Source organism: Chiloscyllium punctatum, chromosome 15, assembly GCF_047496795.1.
Source record: "Chiloscyllium punctatum isolate Juve2018m chromosome 15, sChiPun1.3, whole genome shotgun sequence".
Taxonomy (NCBI): Eukaryota; Metazoa; Chordata; class Chondrichthyes; order Orectolobiformes; family Hemiscylliidae; genus Chiloscyllium; species Chiloscyllium punctatum.
The window spans coordinates 10,780,223-10,807,196 of NC_092753.1; the positions used below are offsets into that span (position 1 = coordinate 10,780,223).

At 40.4% G+C, this 26,974-nt stretch overlaps 2 protein-coding genes across 7 annotated transcripts in view; one reads left to right on the forward strand and one right to left on the reverse strand.

Annotated features, from left to right (window-relative positions):
- LOC140486049 (general transcription factor IIF subunit 2-like) overlaps positions 1–26,974 on the reverse strand; it is a 108,445-nt gene that overhangs the window by 14,207 nt on the left and 67,264 nt on the right. Inside the window, exons 6-7 of the mRNA XM_072584635.1 lie at positions 14,135–14,216; positions 7,108–7,207 (exon numbers count right to left, since the gene is read on the reverse strand). Coding sequence (XP_072440736.1) covers positions 7,108–7,207; positions 14,135–14,216 — 182 coding nt within the window. The remainder of the gene's footprint in view (positions 1–7,107; positions 7,208–14,134; positions 14,217–26,974) is intronic.
- Positions 8,498–26,933, forward strand: kctd4 (potassium channel tetramerization domain containing 4). Of its 6 annotated transcripts, none has more exons than XM_072584632.1 (4): positions 9,164–9,242; positions 15,440–15,592; positions 15,701–15,802; positions 24,434–26,933. In XM_072584632.1, the coding sequence occupies exons 3-4, from the start codon at positions 15,792–15,794 to the stop codon at positions 25,260–25,262; spliced, it is 840 nt and encodes a 279-aa protein (XP_072440733.1). In that variant the 5' UTR covers positions 9,164–9,242; positions 15,440–15,592; positions 15,701–15,791; the 3' UTR covers positions 25,263–26,933. The 6 variants fall into 6 exon arrangements, with proteins under 6 accessions (XP_072440730.1, XP_072440731.1, XP_072440734.1 ...); XM_072584634.1 differs by having other exon boundaries at positions 15,701–15,766; XM_072584631.1 differs by lacking the exon at positions 15,440–15,592 and adding an exon at positions 10,011–10,045 and having other exon boundaries at positions 9,176–9,242.

Consider the following 26,974-nt stretch of genomic DNA (forward strand, 5'->3'; position numbering starts at 1 on the left):
TATGGTGCCTGTCCCTCGTAAATGCAATTTTTTCCAAATCTGATTAAATTCTTTCCCTACGGAATTTCCCCTAAGGTTTTCCTCGCACTGACTGAAGGCTTACCAACTTGTAATTTCCCAGGTGATCCCTGGGAACAATGTTGGCTATTCTCCAGTCTTCTCGGACCCTTCCTGTGGCTAAAGTGGATACAAAGATTTTATACGAGGGCCCAGCAATTTCCACATCTGCCTCCTTCAGCATTCTGGGATAGATCCCACCAGGTCCAGGAGACTTGTCTATTTTCTTGCTTTTTAAGGCTGGCAATGCCACCTCCTCTTTAATGTTGACATGCCCTAGAAAATCAACAGACCTTTCCCAAGACTCACCACCCAGCACGTCCTTCCCCTTTCTGAATACTGATGCAAAACTCCTCGGTAAAGACTTCACCGACTTCCTCTGGCTCCATGGATAAATTCCCTCCTTTGTCTTTGAATGGACATACCCTTTCCCAAGCCATCCTCTTGCTCCCTGTATATGCATACAATGCCTTGGGATTTTCCTTAATCCTGTTTGCCAAACAAGATTTCACAGTCCCTTTTAGCCCTCTTAATTCCTTGTTTGAGTTCTTTCCTGCTATCTTTGTATTCGTTGAAGGCTCTGTCTGTCTTCAGTTTCCCAAATCTTACATATGTCCCTTTTCCTTTTTTGACAGAGTTCCCAATTTCTCTTGTCATCCAAGGTTCCGAAAACTTAACATTCTCATCCTTCATTTTCAGAGGAAAATTCTGGCCCTCAACTCTAATCAACTGGCCTTTAAAAGATTCCCACATGCCAGATGTGAATTTACCCTCAAAGAACAAGTTTACATTCCATAATTCCAGGCTAATATTATGGTAGTTAGCCTTCCCCAAATTTCCTCAGTCTTATCCTTATCCAAACATAATTTAAAGCATACAGAATTATGGTCACCGTTCCCAAAATACTGCCCCACAAACTTCAATTACGTGGCTAGACTCATTCCCCAAAATAAGATCTAGTATGGTCCTTTCCCAGTTGTTTCAAATAACCATCCTGGATGTACCTAACAAATTCTCTCCCATCCAAGCCCTGGCACTCAGCAAGTCCCAGTCAATATAGGGGAGGTTAAAATCACCCAACATAACAACCCTGCTGTTATCACATTTTGCCATAATCAGTCCTCATATCTGTTCCTCTGTCACTCATAAGCTGTTGGAAAGCCTGTTGTACAATCCCAAAGTGACTGCAGCCTTCCTATTCCTGAGCCCCACCTATATGGTCTTGCTGGATAGCCCTCCTAGGTGTCCTCCCTCAGTACAGCTGTGATGCTGTCCCGAATCAGTCATGCAATTCCACAAGCTCTTTTACACCGCTCGCCATCTTACTGGAAACAACAAAATTCCAGAACATTAAGCTGCCAGTCTTGTCCCTCTCTCAACCAAATCTCTGTAATAGCTACAACATCATAGTTACATGAATTATACCAAGCTCAAAGTACATCTGGCTGACCCATCATACTCCTTGCATTAAAACAAACACACCTCAGACTGCCAGTCTGTTGTATAGGTAACTTCTTCTTGTCTATTCTTCCCCTTGGTCTGACTGGCCTTCATCTCAGACTCCTCCTCCTCCTCAGTCATTTTACTAGCTGACCGACTGCCCTGGTTCCCTCCCACCTGCCACACAACTTTAAATCTGCCCAAGTGGCACTAGCAGACCTACTTGCCAGGATGTTAGTGCCCTTTCAGTTTAGATGCAACACGTCTTTCCTTTACAGGTCCTATCTGCCCTGGAAGACATCCAATGATCCACCTACCTGAAGCCCACCCTCCCTCAACAGCTCCTTAGCCTTTTAACTGTATTATCTTCCTATTCCTAGCCTTACTGACACATGGTACCAGAAGTAATCCCAAGATTACAACCCTACAAGTCCTGCTTTTCAATTCCCTAACTTCTTTTGCACAACCTCATCTCTCTTTCTGTCTATGTCATTGGTATCAATATGCACCACATATATGGTTCTTTTACTCTGAATAATGTATTAAAACTGCCTTATTGTACATTACCAGGGGCAACATGATGGCTCAGTGGTTAGCACCGCTGCCTCTCAGCGGCAGGGACCAGAGTTCGATTCCAGCCTCAGGTGACTGTCTGTGTGGATTGTGCACATTCTCCCAGTGCCTGTGTGGGTTTCCTCTAGGTGTTCCGGTTTCCTCCCACAATCCAAAGATGTGCAGGTTAGGTGGATTGGCTATGCTGAATCACCTATAGTGATCAGGGACATGCAGGCTAGGAGCATTAGTTAGGGGTAAATCCAGGATGATAAGTTAGGGGAATGGGTTTGGGCGAGTTACTCTTCAGAGGGTTGGTGTGGACTTGTTGGGCCGAAGGGCCTGTTTCTACACTGGAGGGAATCTAATTCTAATTCAAAATTCAGAACTGCCTCACCTTTGGTTAGACCCACAACATATTGTTTTAGGAAACTGACCCAAATACACTATGAATTTTTCCTTCTGACTAACTCTGAAATTTGATTTTCTGAATCTACAAAATGATTAAGATCACCCATGTCTTATGTTTCATATGCCCTCATGACCTCCCTATTTATTCTCTGTCCTACAGCATAACTACTGTTGGGGGCTTGTAGACTATTTCCATCAGGGTCTTCTTCATGTTGCTACTTCTGACCTCCACCCATATGGATTCTACACCTTCCGATCCACTTGATTGGCACCAAAGCGTAGTACACACTGCCGTCACTATCTATAAGATGCACCCAAATATTCACCACATCTTCTTAGACAGCACCGCCCAATCCCACAACTATCAGCATCGAGAAGGGCAGAGGCAGCAAACAGAGGGGAACACCACCACCTGCAGGTTCCCCTTCAAGTCACATGCCATCCTGACTAGGAAGTCTATGCTTCAATGCTATTCCTTCAATGCTATTGGATCAAAATTCCAGAATGCCCTCCCTAACAGCTGTGGGTATATCTGTACCAAATGAACTGCAGTAGTTCAAGGCAGCAGCTTACCACCATCTTTTCAAAGACAGTTCAGGAGAAGCAATAAATGCTGGCTCAACTAGAAAAGCTAGCTTCTGACAGCATAAGAAAAAAAGGGGAGCAGATTAGACAGTAAACAGAGTAATTTTGTTCCAGAAAAAGTTTTAAAATTCCATATTCTACAACTCGATAACAAGAGCTCTCCTCATCGTGATGGAGCACAAAGAACAATTTGAAGGAGGTTTGATGAGCTGCTGTTGTAAACCCTGCTGCAACTGCACATCACGACTGAATTGAGTGAGCACGGAGGTCATCCATTGGGGTTTCAATCAAGGCAGCTATTTGTTATGGATGGTGTCAAGCTTGGAGTGTTATTGGAGCCATGCCCATCCAGGCAGATGGAGAGTATTCCCCGGACTTGTGCCTTACAGAGAGTGGGCAGGATCAGGGAAGAAAGGGGGTTCCTCAGAATCAAAGGTCTAAAACACAGAAACAGATTACTTCACCCAGTGTATTCCCGCCTGCTTACAATGTGAACATCTTACCTCAGAATATTATCCTGCTTAGCCCTCATAACACTGCACATGGTTGATTTTCAAATAACCATTTCATAACCTTCTGAATGCCTTCATTGCACCTGCCTCTCCCACATTCTTAGGCTAGAATCTCGACAGTGTGGAAGTGGGCCATTCAGCCCATCGAGCCCACACCGACCCTCCGAAGGACATCTTACTCAGACCCATCACATCCCTGTAACCCTGTATTTCCCATGGTAATCCACCTAGCCTGTACATCCCTGGATTCTATGGGCAATTTAGCACGGCAATCCATCTAACCTGTACATTTTTGGATTATGGAAGGAAACTGGCGCACATGGAGGAAACCCACCCTGACACCGGGAGAATGTGCAAACTCTACACAGACAGCTGCCAGAGAATGGAATTGAACCCACGTTCCTGGTGCTGTGAGGCAGCAGGACTAACCACTGAGCCACTGTGCTGCCCTAAATCCTAATCATTTACCGTGTTGAGATTATACTCAGACCACTTATTAACATTTTTAAAAAATTACTTGAAATCTGTGCCTCTCATTCTTAATTCCTTTCACAAGAGGAAACATTTCTCCCTACTTAATCTCACCCACATCTTTTTGATTTTGAATACTTCAATCAGACCCCACACAGCTTCCTTCTCTCTAATAAGAACAGAACCAGACTAATGGGATGTGTTAACATAGTGGGTATCTCTGTCCTGCTCTTCCGCATTGTTGGGTAGTTGCCAATGTTGTATCTGTATTCAAATAGCTTGGCTATGGGGCATGGCATGTTCTGCAGAAGTCTTTGATACTGTTACTGGAATGCCATCAAGCCAATAGCGTTTGCAGTATCCGCTGCCTCATTGTGACATTGGTAAACTGAGCAGAATGGCATCTGTGCTGCTGGGATCCCAATGAGGAAATTCAGATCAATCATCCACTTGGCAGTTCTGGCTGAAGGTGGCTACAAATTCCTCAGCAAAGTCTTTTGCATTAATGTGCAGGTCTCCCTCCTCATTGAGGATGGAGATATTTGTGGAGCCTCTTCCTTCAAGTTAGTTAGTTTAGTTAATTTTCCACCACCATTCACAACTGGATGTGCCAATACTGCAGAGCTCTGACCCAGTATTTGGTTGTGGAATTACTTGGCTCTCTGATTGCACGCTGTTTTACATGCATGTTATGGTGTTGTAACCTCACCAGGTTGACACCTTATTTTTAGAGATGTCTGTGCTGCTTCTGGCACACCCTCCTGCGTGCCTCACTGAATCTAAATTGATGTCTTGGCTTGATGATAATGATATCGTGAAAGATATACAAAGACTGTAAGCTTGCATTAGAATATGATTCTGTGGCTGATCATAGAAATCCTACAGTGCAGGTAGAGACCACTTGGCCCATCGAGTCCACATCGACCCTCCAAACAGCATTCCACTCAGACCCATATCTCATCCTATCCTTGTAACCCTATATCTCCCATGGCTAATCCAGCCAGCCTGCTCACCCATGGACACTATGAAGCAATTTAGTATGGCCAATCCACCTAACTTGCCCATCGAGTCAGACAGCACAGAAACAGACCCTTCAGTTTACACTGAACATAATCCCAAACTAGACTAGCCCCATTTGCCTGTATCTGGACCTTTGCCCTCCAAACCTTTCCTATTCAGTGTCTTTCAGTGTTGGAACTGTGGCCGCCTCCACCACTTCTTCAGAAAGTTCATTCCACATGCAAACCACCCTGTGTAAAAAATCTGGACTGTGGGAGGAAACCCATACAGACGTGTAAACTCCACACAGATAGTCACTCAAGGCTGGAATTGAATCTCGACCCACAGTGCTGTGTGGCAGCGGTGCTACTCTAGATGGTACTCATGGGTGCCCAGTTTTGGGTTTCTAAAATTTTTAAAAATTCTACTCCATTTATATAATTGGTTACAGCCCACAATGATGACGAGGGTATCCTCAATGTGATAATGCAACTGCATTTCCATCAGAACTGTAAGGTAATCTCTCCTACTGACACTGCCATGGACAGACAGGTCTGGAAAGGGTGGACTGGTACAGATGAGGTCAAGTAGTTGTTTCCCTTTTACTGGTTTCCTCACACTGCTGCAGTCTAATAGCTTGGTCCTTTAGCACTGGGCCAGCACTGGTGCTACTTATCCATGGCTGGTGATAGACAATGAAATCCTCCACCCAGAGTGTTCTGAATGGTTATATCATCCTCAATCCTTCTTCCAAGTGGTGATTGATATGGAGAAATACCAAATGATCAGTTGAGTGGTGTGGTAGGTTGCCATGAGATTTCATGGGATCAACGTTGATGATTTTCATGGCACTTCTCGCTGACTGTATACACTGTGCTGTCACCTTTGGTGGGTCTGTCCCGCTAATGGGACATTTCCAGAGATGATGCTGGAGGAGTCTGGGATGACCAAAACCTGACTCAAACATAAGGTCGCAGGAAAGATGGGTGTGGATTCTAACAAGACAACACGGAGAAGGGGAAGACTGAAGGTGGGGAGGAAGCTGGCAAAAATAAGGCCGTTCGCAGCTGTAGAGCTTTCTAGAGGTGGCTAGTAATGGTCACTTTGAAAAGATGGAGGTCAGTATCTGAGAAGAGAGAACCAGCTCCATGTACTTGTAATGAGAGCCTGAAGAGGGAGACTGTGTGTGGGGGGTGGGAATGGGGTCGAGGGAGCAGGTCTTGGCAATCTTGCGCAAGATGAGGTTGGATACAGGATGAACAGGCAGGACAGAAATTAGAACGTCCACGAGTTCAGGCATAGGGTAGGGGATAGGTTGTGGCTGGGGAGGGGCAAGGTTCAGCTTGGCTTGTTGGGCAAGGGAAAATGTAGTGGACACCCGCTCTCTCCATCAAGCAGCTCCAACAGAGCAATATTTCACAGACTGGCATAACATCCTACTTTGGGACCATCTAACAAATCTAACAAATGTTGCCTGGTTTTGATTTTCCCATTCCTGCTTGTTAAGCTTTTCCTAACACCGACCACAAGCCAATCCAATTCTGACCACATCCACTCCACATTCCACATGGTAAAACAATTCATGTTTAGCTACCACATCCTCTTTCTTTCAATTTAGCTAAAATGGTGATGCAATAAAACGTAATGAAAGGGATTAACATTAAGCTACATGGGTAAGCTAAATAACAGTATTGTATGTTTTGGTAGCGACACACACACACACATAAACACAGACTGAAAGTGAGGACTGCAGATTAGAGTCAAGAGTGTGGTGCTGGAAAAGCACAGCAGGTCAGGCAGCATTCGAGGAGCAAGAAAATAGATGTTTCGGGCAAAAGCCCTTCCTCAGGAATTCCTGAAGGGCTTTTGCCGGAAATGTCGATTCTGCCTGGCCTGCTGTGCTTTTCCAGCACCACACTCTTAACCACATACACACACAGATTGCATATAAGCCTACATAATTTACTTATAATCCCTTTCCTAATAATATTCAGCTTGTGAATTTTGGTAAATGTATTTTTCTTGGTGATGATGGGATGATAGCATGTTTTAATGTGGTTAGTAAACAAACCAGACTTACATTGTACTGATGGTTTGCAACAGGCTTATAATTTGTTGTGACAGCCTTATCCAGTTGTAGGGAGAGACGGAACGGTTTGGATGATTCCTCAATTTGCTGCCTGGTGGGAGTGCAATGGGGGGGTGGAGGAGGAGGGGGGGAACAGGAAGCAAAATAAGTGCATTAGTATAATTGTTCAGCAACAAAAGCAGCACACATTTATACACAAAGGTGAAATACTGCAGACGCTAGAAATCTGAAATAACAGAAATGCTGGAACTACTCGACAGTTGAGGCAGCACCTGTGGAGAGAAAACATGAGTTAACATTTAATGCAGACCCTGCATCCTATACTGCCCAACCTGGATTTCCACAGCTCCTTTAAAGGTATTGAAAAAGCCTTGTAGTCATATCGAAGTGGTAGTGCAGTTATGATGTTACTAGCCTGATAATCTCGAAGCTCAAATAAGTAAACATTGAATCAAAAATTGTATCCAAAACGGTAACAACAAATCCGTGGAATTGTTATGAAAACTCATTCGGGCTAAGGAAGAAAATCTGCCACCCTTAGCCAGTCTGGCCTACGTGCGACTTCAGATTTGTAACCATCCTCTGAAATGTCCAGGAAGCCAATCAGTGGTATTAAACTGCTATGAAAAGGTCGAGTAAGAATAAAATCGGACACATGGCCCTCCTGATGTCAACCAACATCGGTAACAAGAAACATACACCTAGCCCAGTCAATTCTGTGAAGTCCATTCACCGTCAACGAGTCAAGTTCCTAACAGCAAAAGGACCACAGCAGTGCACAGGGACAGCTTATCACTACCTAATTAAGGACAATTAAGAATGGCACTCAGTCTTGTCAGTGGTGTGCACATCAGATTAATGAATTTTTACAAATGGTAAGGGGGAGAACTTTACAATCTAAATATACCAGTCAGTATCAGTGGAAGGGAGGAAACTAACTGAGGTAAGAAATAACAAAGAGCCAATGATTTAGATTAAAAACATGGGGAGGAGGAGAGCGAGGTAGAAAGGGGCTCAGTAAGCACCCAATTTAACATTTAAAATGCTCAGTCTCATGTGGCAGTGCATTGAGCACCTGCTTTTAAATTAATGTTGATAAAAGAAATCAGACATACAAAATTACAATTGAGATAATATATTAACAACATGACTGACTGAAGGCTTTCCACCAGTCTGTTAATTTTTGAATCATTCTTATTTATATCATTTTCCTTTGTGTTGTTTTTGTTGCTCACAGCAGTCAGATATACATGGTGGTGTTTGAGGTTTCTGTCAATATCACTGTCAGCTTCAAATGTCCCTGAACAGGCTTAATATATTAGGCTTCAACATTTCTCTCCCTCGACATCACTTCCTTCTAGAATAGTCAAGGTAAGGAAGTCTGAACAGCTAGCAGGGAAGCTACAAGGTCCATCACACCTCCACTTATCCTACCCAGTATGACAGCAAATTAGAAACAACTAAATTCAAGTCAAGAGGTATTGACAGAAATTATGAAGACGACACCCTTCGGGTAAAAATCAAGTGAATTTGATGCCTTTCATAGTGAGACTTCGTACACTCTCTGTTCAGACCTATTCAAGGGAGCAATGTATCGAAAGCTTTCCGTACCTGAGGAATCATAAGTAATGCATGAGTCACCACCTTTGGGAAAGTAGTTGGGCTAGGACTAAACGTGAGGGAAAAAAAAATCAATGAATAACATTTCAGATATGAAGAGGAGGGAAGGAGCTGAGCAAGAACCCACTTCACGTGATCATCTTAATCTTGTGGTTACAGCCTTACCATGTAAGAGTTAAACTGAATAAGCTGATAAACAGGACAGATCTCTAATACCACTCCAGTCTACCACATTTTTGTTTTGAATGAGTAATGTATAATGAGTTTAATTTCCCCCAGAGATGATCCAACGTAGGTGCTTAGTAGCTTGGGTTCATGGTTATAATTTATAGTTACCCAACTCCTGGACACTCTGACTCACACTGCCACCACACTTCTGCAACAATCAGCAGCTCCTCAGCCTTCATTTCCTTTTCTTCACTGTACAGCCCTGCCTTGGCAAGGCACGACCACTTCAACTACAAACCACCATCGGTTCTAACTGAAGGAGTCTCTCCTTCCAGAAGGTAAGAGCCTTTTTAATGTAATGTACTTCTTTTACCATGCATTAGCATATTTAGTATTTTACCGTAGACTAACACCTAAATTTCACAGTGTCTCAGTATAATTCTGCTTCTTTTGTAAAATGCTAACATGGAGGTATTTTGAAGACTGAGCTCTGAAGCTACTGCACAGTGACACAACTGAGTTATAGTTAACAGTTGGACTGATATTTTAGCTTTTTTAATTTCTCTCTGGGTTACACAGGCCAGTAACGGAAACTATTTCAAAATGCTGAGCCACTTGTAGATTGAAGTTGGCACAGTAACATTTTTCACGACTCGAGAATTCTGATGACAGATTTTTTTTTAACCCAAACTGGGGAGTTATATTTCACAAAAATAAAATTAGCCTACTGAATGTAAAAGACTGGTGGAAGAGTCTTGTTGTCTTGTGTGAATGCAAGTTAAAAGATACTGAGGTAGGTAGGTTCTGAAAAGACTGCATCGTTTAGCTCCACAACTGAATTTCACAACTAATCGCTTTTGACTAGATTCTGAAGTAGTACTTACAATTCAGTTAGCTATCCTGGGCCGCTTTCAGCTATTAACTGCTGAGCAGAACTGGGATTCAATTTTCTGCCTTCAGTTTAATACTGAAATTTTTACTAAGTCTCCAAAATGATCAATCTCTGTATAGTCTGTTTGCAGTGGTTTCTGAACTGATAGATTTTGTTCTATAAATGTGGCTCCACGGTGTATGATCACATCTTTATTTTTATTACATGCTTCAAGAGACACTGCCGCTACCAGTATCACTTCTTTAAAAAGTGAGTTATTAACGTCAGCATCCTTTATTTCTTGCCTTGTGCTATTTTGTTTTGATGGTGCAGTGTGTACTCACTTGGAGGAGTTACTGAGCTAAACCATGGCAGGGAACTCAATGCTTTGCAGCACAGATGGAATCACTAACCAGTAGTTAATGCAGCTCAATAGCAACCAGTTCGTTCACTAACTTCTCCATGCCAGCAAAGTAATTTAAACAAATCAATATGCACAGATACTTATAAATCAACCAAACGTCAGCACCAAACATAGGATTTTTAAAGCCAAATAATAATTCCTTGTATCTATCAGGAGGGAATTGTATGTTGACAGCAGCTCTTTCAACTGCAGCCATCTTAAGTATTCGGCATCTCTGCCACATTTCTACTGCAAACGTCAGGGTCACATTACCAAATGATTATCTGTCAGATTCTTGTTGGACACATGTGGTTCTGCTTACTTTTAGAATGGCAGAGAAAGGGAAAGTTAGTCAACAGTCTGTAGCATTAAAGAAATGCTCACAGACTTCAGAACAATTCCAGTCAAGGCAATTGAGATCAGAAATAGAAAATAAAAACAAGCTTATCAATCAGGTCTGTCCGTTATCACATCCTATGCAAGGATGTAAAAGCCTTAACATAAAAATCAATTGCTCCAACCAGTATACGATTTTGAATTTACAATTATGAGTCAGTCAGAACTTGTATTAATTCCATACATTATATCTAGTACCGCAGGGTTCAGCTGAGTTTTAATGAGATTGGAAACACAACATGGTGCTTTTAAATAGGAGAACCCAACTAAGCTACTTTTATCAGTCTAACAGTAACGTTGAAATTTGCTTTTATTTCAGCATTTGGCAACTCTAGGGTGCATTAAAAACATGGAATAATTAGCATTAATAATGTTGAATAATTAACATTCAAGAACCTTGGTCTGCAAAGGTCAGCACTCTGGGGAGTTTGATGGTTGTGGATAAGGTTATCTTTTGTGAAGCGACTAGGCTTTTAAATGCTTTATCTGGGTAAATTCATCTTTCAACCCTGTGCGTGCCATCTAATTTCACAGCCTTCACATTAAAAAAAAACAAGCAACAGTACAACACAGTCATGCACATACACTGACAGCAGTTAATTCCTGTCTTCAAACATGCAAGAGCCTCAAATGCAGTATTATGTATGTTTTGACAACATGTTTGTTTTCCTCAGCTTTTTCCCTGCCTCTATTAGATCACTTTTTTTTTCAGTGATGCACATTGCCTCACTAACATGACCGTTCTTCCTATGCAGCATTGCTCCAATACCAGCAGAGTGTCTGAGGGCCTGATAGCTGAATCCATCAAAGCGCCTAGACTTATGTGCGTTCCAACCACAGTCAGTGAATAGCAATTAGATCGAGGCAACATGGCAGAGTTTTTTTCTATCCCTTCCTCAATTCCGCACATGGTTACACCTTGGTTGAAGTTAGCCAGCTTAAAAATCAAGGAGTTAAAGTCTGACACCAGAGCTACAGTGCTGAGGGAGAATGCAATCCTGACTTCAATAAGTAAAAGCAATGTTGCACGATACTTCACTGTTCTACGTTACTTGCCGCTTTGTATTGGATGAAAAGAGCTGAGTTTAGACTGCTTCTTAGCTATTTTAACAGATATCATGAGGGGCATGGATAGGATAAATAGACAAAGTCTTTTCCCTGGGGTGGGGGAGTCCAGAACTAGAGGGCATAGGTTTAGGGTGAGAGGGGAAAGATATAAAAGTGACCTAAGAGGCAACTTTTTCACTCAGAGGGTGGTACATGTATGGAATGTGCTGCCAGAGGAAGTGGTGGAGGCTGGTACAATTGCAATATTTAAAAGGCATCAGGACGGGTATGTGAATAAGAAGGGTTTGGAGGGGTATGGGCCAAGTGCTGGCAGGTGGGACTCGACTGGGTTGGGATATCTGGTCTGCATGGACGAGTTGGACCGAAGGGTCTACTGTACATCTCTATGACTCTATATGTACAAATAGGTGCAAAAATAGGCCATATGGTCCCTTAAAGTGGCTCTGTTATTCAATAAGATCATGGCTTTTTTCCAGCCGCACAATCTCATTTTTCTCCTAAAAAATCTATTGACCGGTGTTGAATATACAGAATGACTGAATATCTACATCACACTGGTAGAGAATGCCAAGGACTCGTAACCCCCGACATAAGAAATGTACCTAGTTTTGGGCTTCAGTCTCTGAGCAACAGACCTACCGAATTCTGAAAGTCTTACACATTTCAACAACAATGACTTCTCATTCGTCCAAACTCCAGAGAACTCTCAGGCCCTTTCCAATCAATCTCTCATTTTTGGAAAATGCATTTATCCCCAGAATCAATGTTGTCGTACACAAATGAAAGTGTACTTTTCCTTAGGTACAGAAATCAAAACAGTGCACAATACTCCAGATGCCGTATCACTAAGGCCCTTTCTAATACATAAGGCTGTCTATTTTTCCATGCTACATATAGTACTTTTCAGTTACTGGCCTGATAATTTGGTAAGTTAATAGTGGGAAGAAGCTATTTGACCAACCGTACTAACAGTGGCTTCAGAGATATATTGAGGAGTGATCTAATAGCGACCCTAGGAGGAATAATTCACAGATTGTAAAGAATCATACAATGCTATAATAAAAGGATGAACATTAACATAAACAGAGGCTGAGGCAGCATATTTTAATCAGCAATCACCAGAAAGCAAAGAACTATTGAGTAAAGAGAAAATTTGCAAGTCACCTTGCAAGTTACAATTTGCAAGTTACAAAAATTTCATAAATGCTGGAGCAGTCCAGTTTAAACATTGTGATAACAACCTTATAGATCAATACCTTTGGTGGCAAAATGCTGACGGAAGCACTTTGCTCAGCAGACTTTTACGTGTTCTCGTTGAAGGACAGAACCTATCTGATAATGCCTGGCCACAACTCTGGAAAATGCTTTTCCATATCTTACCCAACCTCTTCATACTTTTAGATCTCAGTGGCATCAAGATGACAAGGTAGCTCCTAGAATCCGAGCTGTGGCAGCTTAAAATTACACAAATCCACACTTTTATGGCAATATCCCTATACTCCGTTCAACACTCCCCATTACTGTGTGTGATTGCCAGCAAAAATTGTTACAGGGATGTACCTTAACGCTATGCAGTAAAACATCACTGACCCTTATTTTCCAGTTTTAATAACTGCCAACCCCCCAAAATATTATGATTTAAATTCACTCTGAAGGCAGAAATATCTAAAAAGACACTTAGAACCCTACAATGTTTCTGCTTTTTGTACAATACTAAAACTAAAGTTACTTTGAGCAATGGCAGTAAAACGGAGAGCAGGTAAACCTTTTTCCATCAAATGTACCCCTCAGTACAGAGTCCCAACATGACCGAGTGGTAGGTTTGACACCATAACGAAGTAAAATCTTGAGCTTTCTATCTTATCATACACCCTCGTGCTTGCTTGATTCTCATTCAGCCTTTTCAATTTTGGTAACATTATTCTCAGTAATTTTGGACTTCTCTGCACTTAATTTCCTTGTAAGTTAAAACACTTAACCTACCAGTCTCAAACGCGCCATTCTGGAGCTGGCACACATAATCAATAACTCACGTAGTTTTTCAGCTCAATCAATGCTAAGGATGTTGCCATGTTACTCAGGTGGGTCACAGAAGTGACTGAGCCAACTCCATGACGAATTTTAAAAATAAAACCATACATGACATGAACCCTTTTGCCTTTTGGCAAATTATCTTGTGAACAGTCCAGAAAAAAGGCGGCTTCTAGATGGATCATCTAACATTGATGAATGGACACTCGATATCTTCTGGAAAAAGTGAGTGGTTTTCTTTCCCCTATAAAAATAGGGAGCCTCGAGTAGCACATCACAGTATTTTGGTGAAAAGCTCCATTCATTTACACAGAAGGCAAATTAATTTAGAATTTCACGACCTAAGCATTACTCTGACTGGGTATGCATCAAGTCAGAACCACTTAATGCACGTCAGATCACAGCATGTCAAACAGTGAATTTAAATAAAATGTTGCTTTGCTCTCAAAGTTACTACTGACCTTTTTAATCTCATGTAAGATTCATTGACAGCTGGTCTGCATTCTGCACGCTGAACCACAACTCCTTCAAATGTTAGTTTTTCTGAACGTGGAAAGAAAAGAAAACCAAAATGAGTTTTGAGAATCACACACAGCACTGAAGAGCACTTAAAATCCATAACAGCAAAATCTGTCAATTTTCCATCAGGATGCATCAGAAGCCATGGTTTCGGTTCCCTAAACCCGCCTGGCTAAAAAGGAAAACAGTAAGCCGACAGAAATGAATTCTCCACTACTCCTTTAATTGCACAGAATGATTATAGGATGGATGGATAATTTACACCTAACTTGTTACTGTATTCAAAGGGAGAAGCCACTGCTGTTTGCCTTCCTGGTTCAAAGCAAATTGGAGAATTGCTGAATGTGTCTCAATCATCCAGACACAATGCAGATAGAGATTTTAAATGGAACAGCAACCTGTTCTTATTTCCTTTAGAGCAGAGCGCTTACCAAATGTCAAGTTCAGCCCGATTATAACAGTGACCCAAGTAACAATTAAAAGAATGGAGATTGGGCAAGGTAGTGCAAGAAAGAAGGGGTTCAAACAAGATTTTCTTACACAAAAGCAAATGGATTTATTCTAACAGTAAGACCACAGTGCAGAAATCCTTTTTCCTTTTTCTACTGACAAATGAAACGTCACAATAATAAAAAAAATACCCTGTAACCAAGCATAGAGTATCACAAAATTAATTCAGAATAACTATTAAATAAACATGAGCAGCTGTGAGCCAATTGTCTCCAATGTGACTTTGAATACTGATTTTATTTCACATTTTACAGAATGTAGCTCACAAATTTATAAAACCCTGAGCAAGAGAAATTTCTAGCTTTTGATCCATAATACAAATTTGACCAAATGCTTGTAGGTTTCTTCAGAAACATTCTCAACAAGCCTCAGAATGAACAGTGACTACAGAGTTTCATCAAAGGCAGCAAGCAAAAATAATGAAATGGCAAGATGAAAAAAGCCAGAAAGAAAGTTCCTCTGTCTCCTGATAATGATTAACAACTGGGGAATCTTTTGGCAGCACTTTAAAACTTAGTACCATTGCAGCTGCTTTATTAATCTTTTCTATTTTGGCCAGCTACCTTCTTCATCCCATCTCCAAATGATCTCCCCCTGCCACTCCTTTCTTGTGCTCATCTCTTGTTCTCCTATACAGGTATTCTCCAATACCACATACCATTGACTATTATTTATGTAAACACTGACAGCAAGTGTGGACAGTCTGTTTAACTGCTACCACATCTATTTTGTCCTAGCCAGATATTCACCACACAGACTCCCTGCATTACTACTAGATAATGAACAGGAGCAGGAAGGCTTTCTCCAGGTACATCTGCCCCACCAGTATCAGCATCCATTTGGTATAAATGGTCCAGTTCCACATTATCTTTACTGGCTTGTCCAAAGAGGTAAACGTACCACAGCCTTACCAGAAAATAAATTCCAAATCCCTTGCACAACTCACTCTATTTATTAAAGTGAAAAACAGACACTTTTTTTTTATTATTCATTTGCAGGATATGAACTTTGCTGGTGAGGCCAACATTTATTGCCTAACCCCGGGTGTCCTGGAGAAAATACTGGTGAGCTGCCTTCTCTGAACTGTCCATGTGGAATAGGTACGCCGACAGTGCTGCTAGATAAGACTTTTTAAAAGGATTTTGATACCATACAGTGAAGGAACAGTGATATAGTTTCAAATCAGGATGATGCATGACTTGGAGGGAATTTGCAGATGGCAGTGCACGTCATTGTCCTTCTAGTAGTAAAGTTTGCCAATTTGAGGATGCTGTTAAAGATGCCTTGGCAAGGATCTTGTAAACATGCTGCAGCCACAGTGCACCAGTAATGACAGGAGAGAAGGTTGATGATGATGGATGGAGTGCTGATCAAATTAACTGCTTTGACCTGGATGATGTTGATCTTCTTGAATGTCAGTATACTAATAGGAGAACTGTACACAGTGATTTTCTAGGGCTGAGATAATTGGCCTCAGATCATCATCTTTTAAGCCAGATATGACTCCAGCTCTTGGAGAGTTTTCCTTGATTAGCATTGATGTCAACGTTATGAGGAACCCTGGATACCACATTGGTCATTTGCTGCTTGATGAGAGATGTTCTCATCAATGTTTAGACCAAGGCTATAATGAGGACTGGAGCCAAGTGGAGAAATTTAAACCTCACAACGGGTAAGCAGGTCATTGTTATCACTCAGCACTTGCCCACCAATCTTGTGGTTCTCTTCTGTCACTTTCCTGTTGAGAGAAAGTATAATTATAGGCAGTAATTATCTATTTTAGGCATGTTCTGTTTTTTTGTGGACAGGGTATATCTAGGAACTCTGAACATTGTCAAGTAGATGCTAGTATTGTAGCTGTACTGGAACAACTTGATTAGGGGTACAGCTAGCTCTGGAGCACAAGTATTCAGTACCATCACTGGAGTGTTGTCAAGTACCATCTCGCTGTATGCAGTGTATTTCACTGTTTCTTGATCCATATACAGCGTGTTAAATGAGCTAAATACATGGGGGTGGGGAACTCAAAGTGGCAAAAGTGGATAATCGGAAGATGGTTGCCAACACTTCAGACTGCATTCAAATGCCGTTAGTGAGGATGGGATGGTCATCAAGTCCCTCCATCCTGTTAATTGTTTAAATGCTCACCAACATTCATGACTTGTTGTGGCAGGATCATAGTGCTTTGATCTGATGCATTGGTTGTGAGAAACCTTAGGTCTGTTGATAGCATGTTGTTGCTGCAGGCCAGAATGCACGGAGTCTTGTGCTGTACCTTCAGCTGGTTGGAACCTCAAGTTTAGATGCTCTTGGTGTTGATTCTGACACTTTCTTCCCCTATTCTTCATTAAACCAAAGTTGATTCCCCTAGGCTTGATGGAAATGGGAGGCTGAGGGACATACTTGGTCATGAGTACATGGCTTGCAGTTGGACACAATCCTGGTGTTGCTGATAACCCATGCTGCCTCATCATTGCTCAGTTGAGCTGCTCTTTCTGTTCCAAATCTTTCCTACTTAGCACAATGGCTGTGCCATGCAACAAATGGAGGATGTCCTTAGTGTGAAGTCTCCACTGGGACTAGAGATGGTCACTTTTACCAATACTGTCATGAACAGAATTATCTGCAATGGCTAAACTGGCACGGCCAAGGTCAAGTTGCTTGGTTTTTTTCACTACCCGCAGCAACCACTTCAGTCAGTAGTGATATTATCAAACCAGCCACGGTGATGGATAATGAAATCTCTCAGAGTAAATTCTGTGCTTTTGTTATTACTTCCTTCTAAGTGGTGTTCAATATGGAAGGTCACTGACTTATCAGCTGGTAGGGAGTGGTAGGTAGCATTAAACAGGTTTCCTTACCCACACTTGATCTGACGGTCATGTTACTTCACGAGGTGCAGAGTCAAAGTTCAGGACTCTCAGAGTTACCCATCCCAAACAAACACAAGTGTGCTCTCCTGTCCTGCCATTAGGAAGGACATACTTAAGGATGGTGACAGAGGGATCTGGACATTGGCTGGAAGGTATGATAATGTGAACATTTGTTAGACTCCTCACTTCACTAGTTTCTGTACAGCTGTCCCAATTTACGTTTAAGTTCCCACTTGTTCATAAAGGAGGACTGGTGTATGTGCATATACTATGAAGAGGTTTGAAATGTTAACTCTGCTTTCTTCCCACAGATATTGCCAGAGTTTCTCCAGCAATTTCAGTTTTTGTTTCAGGGTACACATCTATGTTTAATCAAATCTGATCTCTCAATGAAAGCTAAGTCACTTTTAATCGTATGCTTTATTATAGCAGTAGGATGCAACTGAGTGGCTTGCTACGTCATTTCAGAGGCCAGTTAACAGCCAACCCCATTTCTGCACATCTGGAATTATCTGTGTCAGATAAAGAAGGTGGATGGCCTTCTGAAAGGACAGTAGTAAATCAGATAGGCTTTTATAATAATTTGTTAGTTTCAGAGTCATGATTACTAACACCAGCTTCTATTTCAGATTTATCCTGTTGTAGCAAGATTTGAACTCTTGAATCTGGATCATAATCCCAGGTCTCTGAATTATCAGTCCACAAACATAATCACTATGCTATTTCACTATTTGATCAGAATTGTCCTGATCATGAATAGTGAACTCATATCACACTCTAATGTGACTTTTCTGAGGATTTGTAAACAACAATGTCACATTATTTCCCTAAGCTTTCAGAATTAACACATGTTTTGTTTAAATCATGTTAGTCTTGTGACTGACTTTGAATTCATCATCATCATCATCCTCAAAGAGATCATTGTGGAGCACTGGTATTAGAACAATGTAGGTATGCCAGTACAAGGACAGATGCATTACAAAGAGACCAGAGAACTGACTGCACTATCAACACTTTCAAAAGCTCACATTTAAAGATATGCACAAAGTTAACTCTTTGCAATTTATTAAAATGCCCTTTTATGGCTCTAACTATCTTCACACTTTCCTAACCAGATGATGTTAAACATTATCGTTCATGATGGGCTAACATATTTAGAGGGTCTGACCTTCAAAATGATGTGGTCAGAGGAGGGTTGAAAAACGTTGTCTATTCAGTCTTCTGGAACAATGTAAATGATAGGCTACAACAGGTCAAGAGTTAAACCTGCTTTTACAATGATTTCAATGCTTGACAAGGTCAAGTAATGCGATTGCAAATTCTGCATGTTCATTTATCTACTTTTAGTTAATTCGTTGGACGTTTGGAGGTTAGGAAAAAAAATTATGAAATTGGTTCACTTGAGCCTTTTACTTCATTTGTGGTACCTAATTTAGTATTTCACATAAATCAAACCTATCAGAGAAGACCCAGCTTAGCTATTAGTAGGAATAAAGATTACCAAATAAAAATGACTCCGTTTTCATTACAACCCGGAGAAATGTACCTTTATAATAACTTTCATGTCTGCAAGACTTAGTCAAAGAAATGATTTTGATATTTAGTCACCAGTGAATCGTAGGCATATACAGCATTGAGCTTGTAAACAGGAAGAAACCTTTGTGGCATATAAACGTCAGAGGTTCACCATCTCCAGCGATGTCTCCTTCACATTCAATGGCACTTCTGTCACCAAATCCCTGACCAATAAACAGCTGGAGATGGTCATTGACCAGAAATTTAAACTGTGTGAGCTACAAAAAGTTCAAAGGCTGGGTCATGTTATCACCTCAGCTGAACAAGTCAGATCCTACAGTGAAATCTGGCCTGAAAGATCATATATTTAGCTTTTGCAGTTGGTGATAAGTTGCACCATGGTGATTAGTCACTGAAATATTGTCACACAAGGCTGTGGGTGTTCTTTAACAATCGAGCTTCTTCCACAAATAAAAACAAACAAAACCTGAAAAGGCTGTTAGGAGGATCTCAACACAAACATCAAAATGTTTCAGCCTGTTTCCCAACACCATCCATTAGAGCTAATGCCAGGTAACTATCACTCCTATGTCTACCTTTTAAATCTTCACTGAACTGAACTTCCCCAGTTTTTCTCCTCCAGTTGTGGAGACAATTTCACAATTCCTTTCCAACTCTGCTGCCTCAAACCTTTCACGATTCTGATGGCCTAAACCTTCTCATGTTTTAACACCTTGAAGTTTTCAGTCCAAACTCTCCTGGCTTTGAAGCTCCACAAACTGCAATATTTCAGCTAGGGTGACTGGGTTCCTTGAACTGACTTGATCCTCCTGTGAGGAGAAACTGTTACAATCTTCTGAACTGAACTCTGGATTTTTCTGAAATTTGCCTTTCATAAACCCAACTGTTCTAAACATTTTATCTATTGACACCACAGGGACTCTTCCAGGCACTTTAACTGTAATTACATGTTTTCTCATACTAATGTATTTAGGTCATTGTTCAAAGAATATCTAGTCTTTTGAGAAATCCTTCACAGAATTTATCCATATCCATCTGCTACTGTCTTGAAATCCAAAACTATAACATTAATATATATGATACTGTGGTGAGTGGTCACCTCCTGACTCCCCAAAAATGATCCACCACCTACAAGGAGGAAGTCAGGCCTGTGATGGAGTGAACATGCCTAGATAGAAACAGTTGAACTACACTCTGGAAACTCACAGACAGTTCACAACAATCCAGCTGATTACTCTCCCATCCACCACCTTAAGTACCCATTCATTTTACCAATAGGTACCATGAAGTGTATAGTATCCACAGGATGCACTGTAGAGACTTGCTAAAGACTTATTTAACAAACTAACAACCTTCGCCACAATGTAAGAACGGAACAGGTGGTGCTAAGAAACACCACCACCCCCGGATTCCCATCCAAGTTATAGACCGTTCTGACTTGGACATATTGAATAAACACCAAAAGGGATGTTCCACCCAAATAGTTTGTTGTGTTTATATACAACTCTCCTACCATTTAATCAACGAATCTCAGCTTTCAGGACATTTACCTTTTTCCACACACCTAATTTACTTTGAAACCATACAGTTGTTTACCTCAACCATCTCCTGCAGTACTAAGTTCCACTTTCTATCCCTTATGAGGGAAAACTGTATTGAGGTGGAAGATCAGCTACAACCTCATCAAATAGCAAAACAGACTTGAAAGGCTGAAGAGTCCGTTCTTGCCCCTACCTCTATGCTCAGAGTAAGGTTAAGTATCCTTATTTCCTAACTGAATCTATTAGCAACTGCCCGACCCTTAGCACTTTTGGTATTGGATTCACCCACGACAGGAGACATTCCCTTTAAAATTACCTAATCTAAACCAATCATAATTTAAAAGACCTCTGTCAAATCATCTCTAATTCTTGTGTTTCTGAAACAAAACAAAAGTCCATAAACTCTGTTAAGGAAATCCTCTCAATCCTACTAACACATTACCAAACAATTTCTTAAATGCATAAAGTCAATTCATTTTACATTCCTTTGTCCAGATCAAAACATTTGAAAGAAACATTTCTATGCATTTTTTTTGTATCTTTCAAGAATTGTCAAGATCAATCCAGAGATCTCATATTCTCTAAACCTGCAGTGTTGATATCAATATTGCCACTCGTTGATGGTTGCTGGGTCAAAAATCCTGGAATTTTCCATCTAACCATCACGGTGGGAGAACTTTCACTTTGTGGTTACAGTGGTTCAAATAAGCGGTTCATCACCAGCTTCTCAAGGGAACCATGGAATCGGGGATAATTTCTAGCATTGCTGGCAACACTCATATTCTTAGAATGGAGGTTAAACAAAAAACACAACACTTTATCAGCTACATCAAACTCTATAATGTAACACTCTGGCTTGCAGGGCTCAATGTTGTTTGATCATCTTCCCTCTTCCAAAAACGGTTTTTCTATGTTCCAGCTAACATCCTGCATGATACAATACACCATCCTTCCTTAAACTGCATTATTGAGCAATTGCTGGATTACCCTATTTTGCAGATTACTCTAACTTATTGAGGCTACTAATGACTATACAAACTGCACTTGAACACAATATCAAGTAGTACTTTAAACCTACGGCTAGCTTTCCAAGCAATTTTCCTGAATTCTTGACCAATTCAAGATTATAACATTCTTCCTGGAAATCTGATTAAACATTAACCTCTACAAAAACTACAAGAACATCAACACAAATAACTGAAGTTCTTCTTGTCTACATTGAAGTACACTGCACATTTGTAGTTAACACTACGTCTCAAATTCATATCAACCTCAACACGTGGTAAATGTCTCATTAGTTTTCTGTTCAAAACAAAGAGCTAATTTAAACTTAGCCATCTTCTTCACTTGACTTGAGTTGGGATTTCTGTGTTTCCAGCCCATGACATATTGTCAATTGAGAACCTTTACAGTGTGCTTCATTCATACACAGAGATACAAACCTTTTATCATTTTCTATGTGAGCTTATTTCTACACATTCGTGCAAATTTCAGGCACTTCAGCAATATGTTGGTCTAGGTTTCCCTCACATGCTTTCTAACTTTTCCAGAGAAAGATCCAGGCCTGAGTGTGGCACACTCACCTTGGAAGCAAGAGGCCCAAATGACCAGATTCGCATACGAGTTGGGGGCTACTGGAGTTGGTCCATTCCCCCCAAAAACAGCACAGATGCAGTCACAGCGGCTGATGAGTACCCAAAGTGAAATATCTAAAAAGCGCAGTCAGTGCTTGGAGACTCAAATCCAGTTCTAATGAAGGTGGTCAGGTCCATTGGCCCTCACCTCCCTCCACCCACTTCTCACTCATGATAATTTATTCTCCACCCACTCTCAATGCCCTCTGCTTGGTAATGCTTGACCTGCCCACCCTTATAGCCCTTCTACGCCAACCTGTACTCCTCCACCAGCCCCAGGGACCCTCCTATCCTCCAGGCCAAATAATTTTTTCCTATCTACCTTTCTTTCTCTAAGTTAAAATTACTGCTCTTTAAATAACTTGACAGTTCCACAGACCTTATGCACCTTTTATGTGTATTCATGATCAAGAATCACAAAGCTTATTCAATAGAAAGCAGCCCATCCTCCAGCACTGGAGTCTGTTTTAGCTCTGTGCTGAGTACAAATGACCCTGCCAGGTTTGGGATTCCCCATGTGTGCGAATCACATCCCGCACCTTTACGCTATGGCAAAAATAGGTTCTGTTGGAAATGGGGGCTGTGTTCTGGGTCATGGAGCCATTTTAACTGATGCACGGAATCACCACACTTCTGCAAATCTGAGCCTAAAAATCAAGTCAGTTAACATTTTGAACACTGTTAGCTCATTCCCTGTGAACAGTGCTAGTACCGTCTCATTTATTGAACCACACAAACAAGAGAGAAGGTCCATAAGTTCTCAAGTTGCTGCATATTTGAAATCACGTCTCCATCAGCCAGTGGAAAAGATAACAAGATAGGAGTGAAAGAATTATAGTCCAACTGGCAGGGAGAAACCAGCTTAGAATGAATTTAATGACATCAAAGAAATTCATTGAAATGTCTTAAATAAATTATTGAATTAGTCGATAATCAGACAAAAAAAATCTGCCAGTAAAGCTTTTAAATAACAGTGCTTCCAAAAACAGGAGAATATAAGTTTAACAATATTTGGACCAAAATGTTTAATTCTGTTGAGAACTTATGGATGTGGTTTGCTCGCTGAGCTGAAAGGTTCATTTCCAGACATTTCATTACCTTACTAGGTAACATCTTCAGTGGACTTCATGCGAAGGAATGCTGAAAATTCCTGTCTTCTATTTATATGTTTGGGTTTCTTTGGGTTGGTGATGTCATTTCCTGTGGTGAAGTCATTTCCTGTTCCTTTTCTTAGGCAGTGAGTAGATGGGGTCTAACTTGATGTGTTTGTTGATAGAACTTATGCAACTTATGACAACTTATGCACTGAGAATGTAATTGGCCATTTCTGAACAATATCACTCTGTCATCTGAAATGGTCACCTAATATATCATCTATGCTAAATTCCTGCATGCTGGAGTTACAGTAAATCCCATAAAAGAAACATGCCAAGTCCTTCAAATTCAATGAAATATTTACATTTCAATTAGTAAAGACTGGATAACCAGAATGACTGTGGAGAAATATACAGTATATTTCCTTATTTGAAAATAAGACAAATTATCAAAGTTTTTAACAAATGCATTTGAATTCCAACTAGATTCTGTCTGTTGTGGAAAGTGACGTGGAAGTGTAGTAGTCTCTAACAATTTAATTTTCTAGTTCCAAATAGGAAATTTGGAAGCCTTCCACAAAAACACTTCCTTCTGAAGTGAACAGTTTTAAAACCATTTGTCTGCATTAGTGAGAATGAGATTAGCTCTGTTGTTTCACCAAAGCTATTGAGAAATCACAGACAGCAACCACTGCATATGGACAAAATAGGTCAGTGCTTGTGCACACAAATAACATCTATATCAATATTAGTTCCCTTCCAGTGGAGAGCAAATCTCACGACAGACTGCCTGTGGAACATCTTCCACACAGATGCAATTTTTGTAATACCTTGTGTTGATGTCTGAAAAAAAAAGTCAGACAGGTTTAATTTACCAAGAGGTTACTAATGCACTTCTGCATTTCGAGACATAAGGGCAAATTTTGGTATCAAACTATGTTGTTGCAAATTTACTGTAATGCTAAGTTGAAATATCATTTACAGTGAAAAAGTGCTGAGATCTTATGAAACCCTGCCAACTTTCTTTTCATTATTTCTCTTATATGTGCACAGGTCTTCCTTACAACCAGCAAATGCGACCCAACGCCTAATTAATATCAAGACGTGTGGAATGGAAGGGAAGATCAACAAGAAGGAAACTGCCTGTGAAGGAAAATGCAACATTACAGAAGGTTTGCATAAAGGCAAGAACTGCAAGTCATCCGTGATCACTATTAATGTAGGTGGGCACCTTTACACAACACAGAGATCTACTTTAACCAAATATACCGATTCCTTACCAGAAGCTTTGGTGAATGGCAAAATTCAAAATACTGTTGATGCTGATGGGAATTACTTCATAGATCGTGATGGCACACTGTTCAGGCATGTCCTCAACTTCCTGCGAAATGGCGAGCTTCTCTTACCAGAAGGATTTCAAGAGTTTCAACTTTTGGCAAGGGAGGCAGAATTCTATCAAATAAAGCCTCTGACCGATGCTCTGACAGCCAAGTCTGTGAGCATGCGGGAAGGGTCAGCAACAACATTCCTGGAAATAACAGACAGCCATGACCGCACTCATGGTCTCAGAATCTACTGCAATGCTTCAGATTTCATAACAAGAGTAAAAACACGCATTATTCAAGTGTCAAAAAGCCGCCTAGATGGGTTTCCTGAGGAATTTGTGGTGTCATCACATGCCATCCAGTTTAAGTACTTCATTAAATCAGAAAGTGGTGCACGGCTTGTCCTAAAAGAAGATAACACCTTTATATGCACGCTGGAGACCCTCAAGTTTGAGACTGTTATGATGGCTTTAAAGAGTGACTTCAAGTTACTGACCAGCTTGGATAGTTCCAAGGGATCAATCGTTCAGAGTGATGCACTTCATTTTCTGAAGTAAATCTGGCTTTACAAATAATACAGAAGCGTGCTGCACATCACAGTAATAAACACTGAGGTAACAAGGATTATTTTGCCATTATAAGATGATGGTAAAAAAGGCTGCTTGGTAGATTAACATAATGATGTAATATACTATGCACCACTAAATTGCAAAACAGAATTCAAAGCACCCGATTACATTAGAAAAGTTCCAATTTGTCCACAAGCATCTTATTCCATCATAACACTTCCACTTGTCATTGGCTTGCTTTGCTGATTAAGAGTATAAAATAAATAAATTTAGATCATGTATTACTGGAACATTCTGTACAGTAAAAAACAAAACTTCATCTCAAAAACTTTCATAGCCTCAATCTTCAAAATATCTATAGTAATATTTCCAACATCGATTTCTCCATTTCTTCAGCATGAAACATTTCAGCAAAATATCCTAGGCTCACAAGGTGATATGCAAGTTACTATCACAGTACGTTATGTCTTGGAAACTATTCAGCTTTATCCATTTGGCTCTGAGTAACAATGCTCAGTAAAGTAGCTATAATGCATCACAGTTTCATTAATTGCAGATTGGGACAGTGAAATTAATTCTAGATTACTCCAGCAGAGCTACAATGTGCTGGCACTGCCCCAATAGGCTGATCTGCCTCCGTGTGTGTTGTACAGCTCTACAAATAAAGAGCCCACTCTGAATTAAATACAAATACAAAGTAAACAAATTTATATTGTGTGCATCAGAATGATATTGTCTAATTGCAATGATCCACTCATCATTCATACATCCAAATTCTTGCTAACAGCATGAAACTGAATTTGCTCCAAGTTGCTAATTTCTTGTCTATTAACACTATAGATATTCAAGAACTATTATATAATAATGAGACCATTTCAATGTGTGCAAGCTTGTCTCAAAATGGATTGTTGCAGCTTAACTGATAATAAGCTTATATGGTGCATTCCTGAAGTCAAATGCTTACCAAACTGCTTTTTTGATACTTTGGAATGTTTTATAAATTCATCTCCACCCCTAAAAAAGCTGTACCTTTGGAACAGTCTTCCTTGAAACCATGTTCGGACCAATATTCTGGTGAAATACACAACTAGGGTGAAGAGACAGCTTATCTAAATCTTGGAGGCAAGGGCTTAGGTTTGGGAAGACGTAATAAACTGAACACAGCATACAAGGTAAGAAGGCAAGGTAGCAATAAGGGAGATGAACAAACATTGGCAAGAATGGGCAAAACATGCAAACCAAAACAAAAGGAATGCGTATCGAAGACATTTCACATACAGTGCCACCAAATGACGAGGAGCAATCATCGTCAATCATCAACAATAAGTGCCAAATCTTAGTCATGTCACTGTGGGGAAGCACTGGTACAGGTCACATCACTCATCATGGGCAAGAAATACATATAGGATGACTCAGTAACAATCCTCCAGCATGTATCTGCCAACAGTTTCTTTACAGAGTAGCAGTGGTGACAAGTCCTCTTGCTGGAAATAAGGCAGAGGGAACAGAATTGCTTAGATATTAAAAATACTAAAATATTAAAAATCAACAGTATCTTTTGTCTTTGGCTTTGGTAATGAGACTTTCCATAAAGAAATATAATAAATTATATCTAGTTTTGAATTATGTATTAATAATCACAAATGTCATACTATATTGTTAAATGCAATTAAAATGAATATTTAAACAGTTCTGTTAAG

What these genes read in the sequence shown, in the direction of transcription:
- kctd4 (XM_072584629.1), top strand. Translation starts at nt 9,052, where the DNA reads ATGGTTATAATTTATAGTTACCCAACTCCTGGACACTCTGACTCACAC. An exon ending in GGAGTCTCTCCTTCCAGAAG is followed by an intron (nt 9,243 to 24,433) that starts GTAAGAGCCTTT and finishes ATATGTGCACAG; the next exon opens with GTCTTCCTTACAACCAGCAA.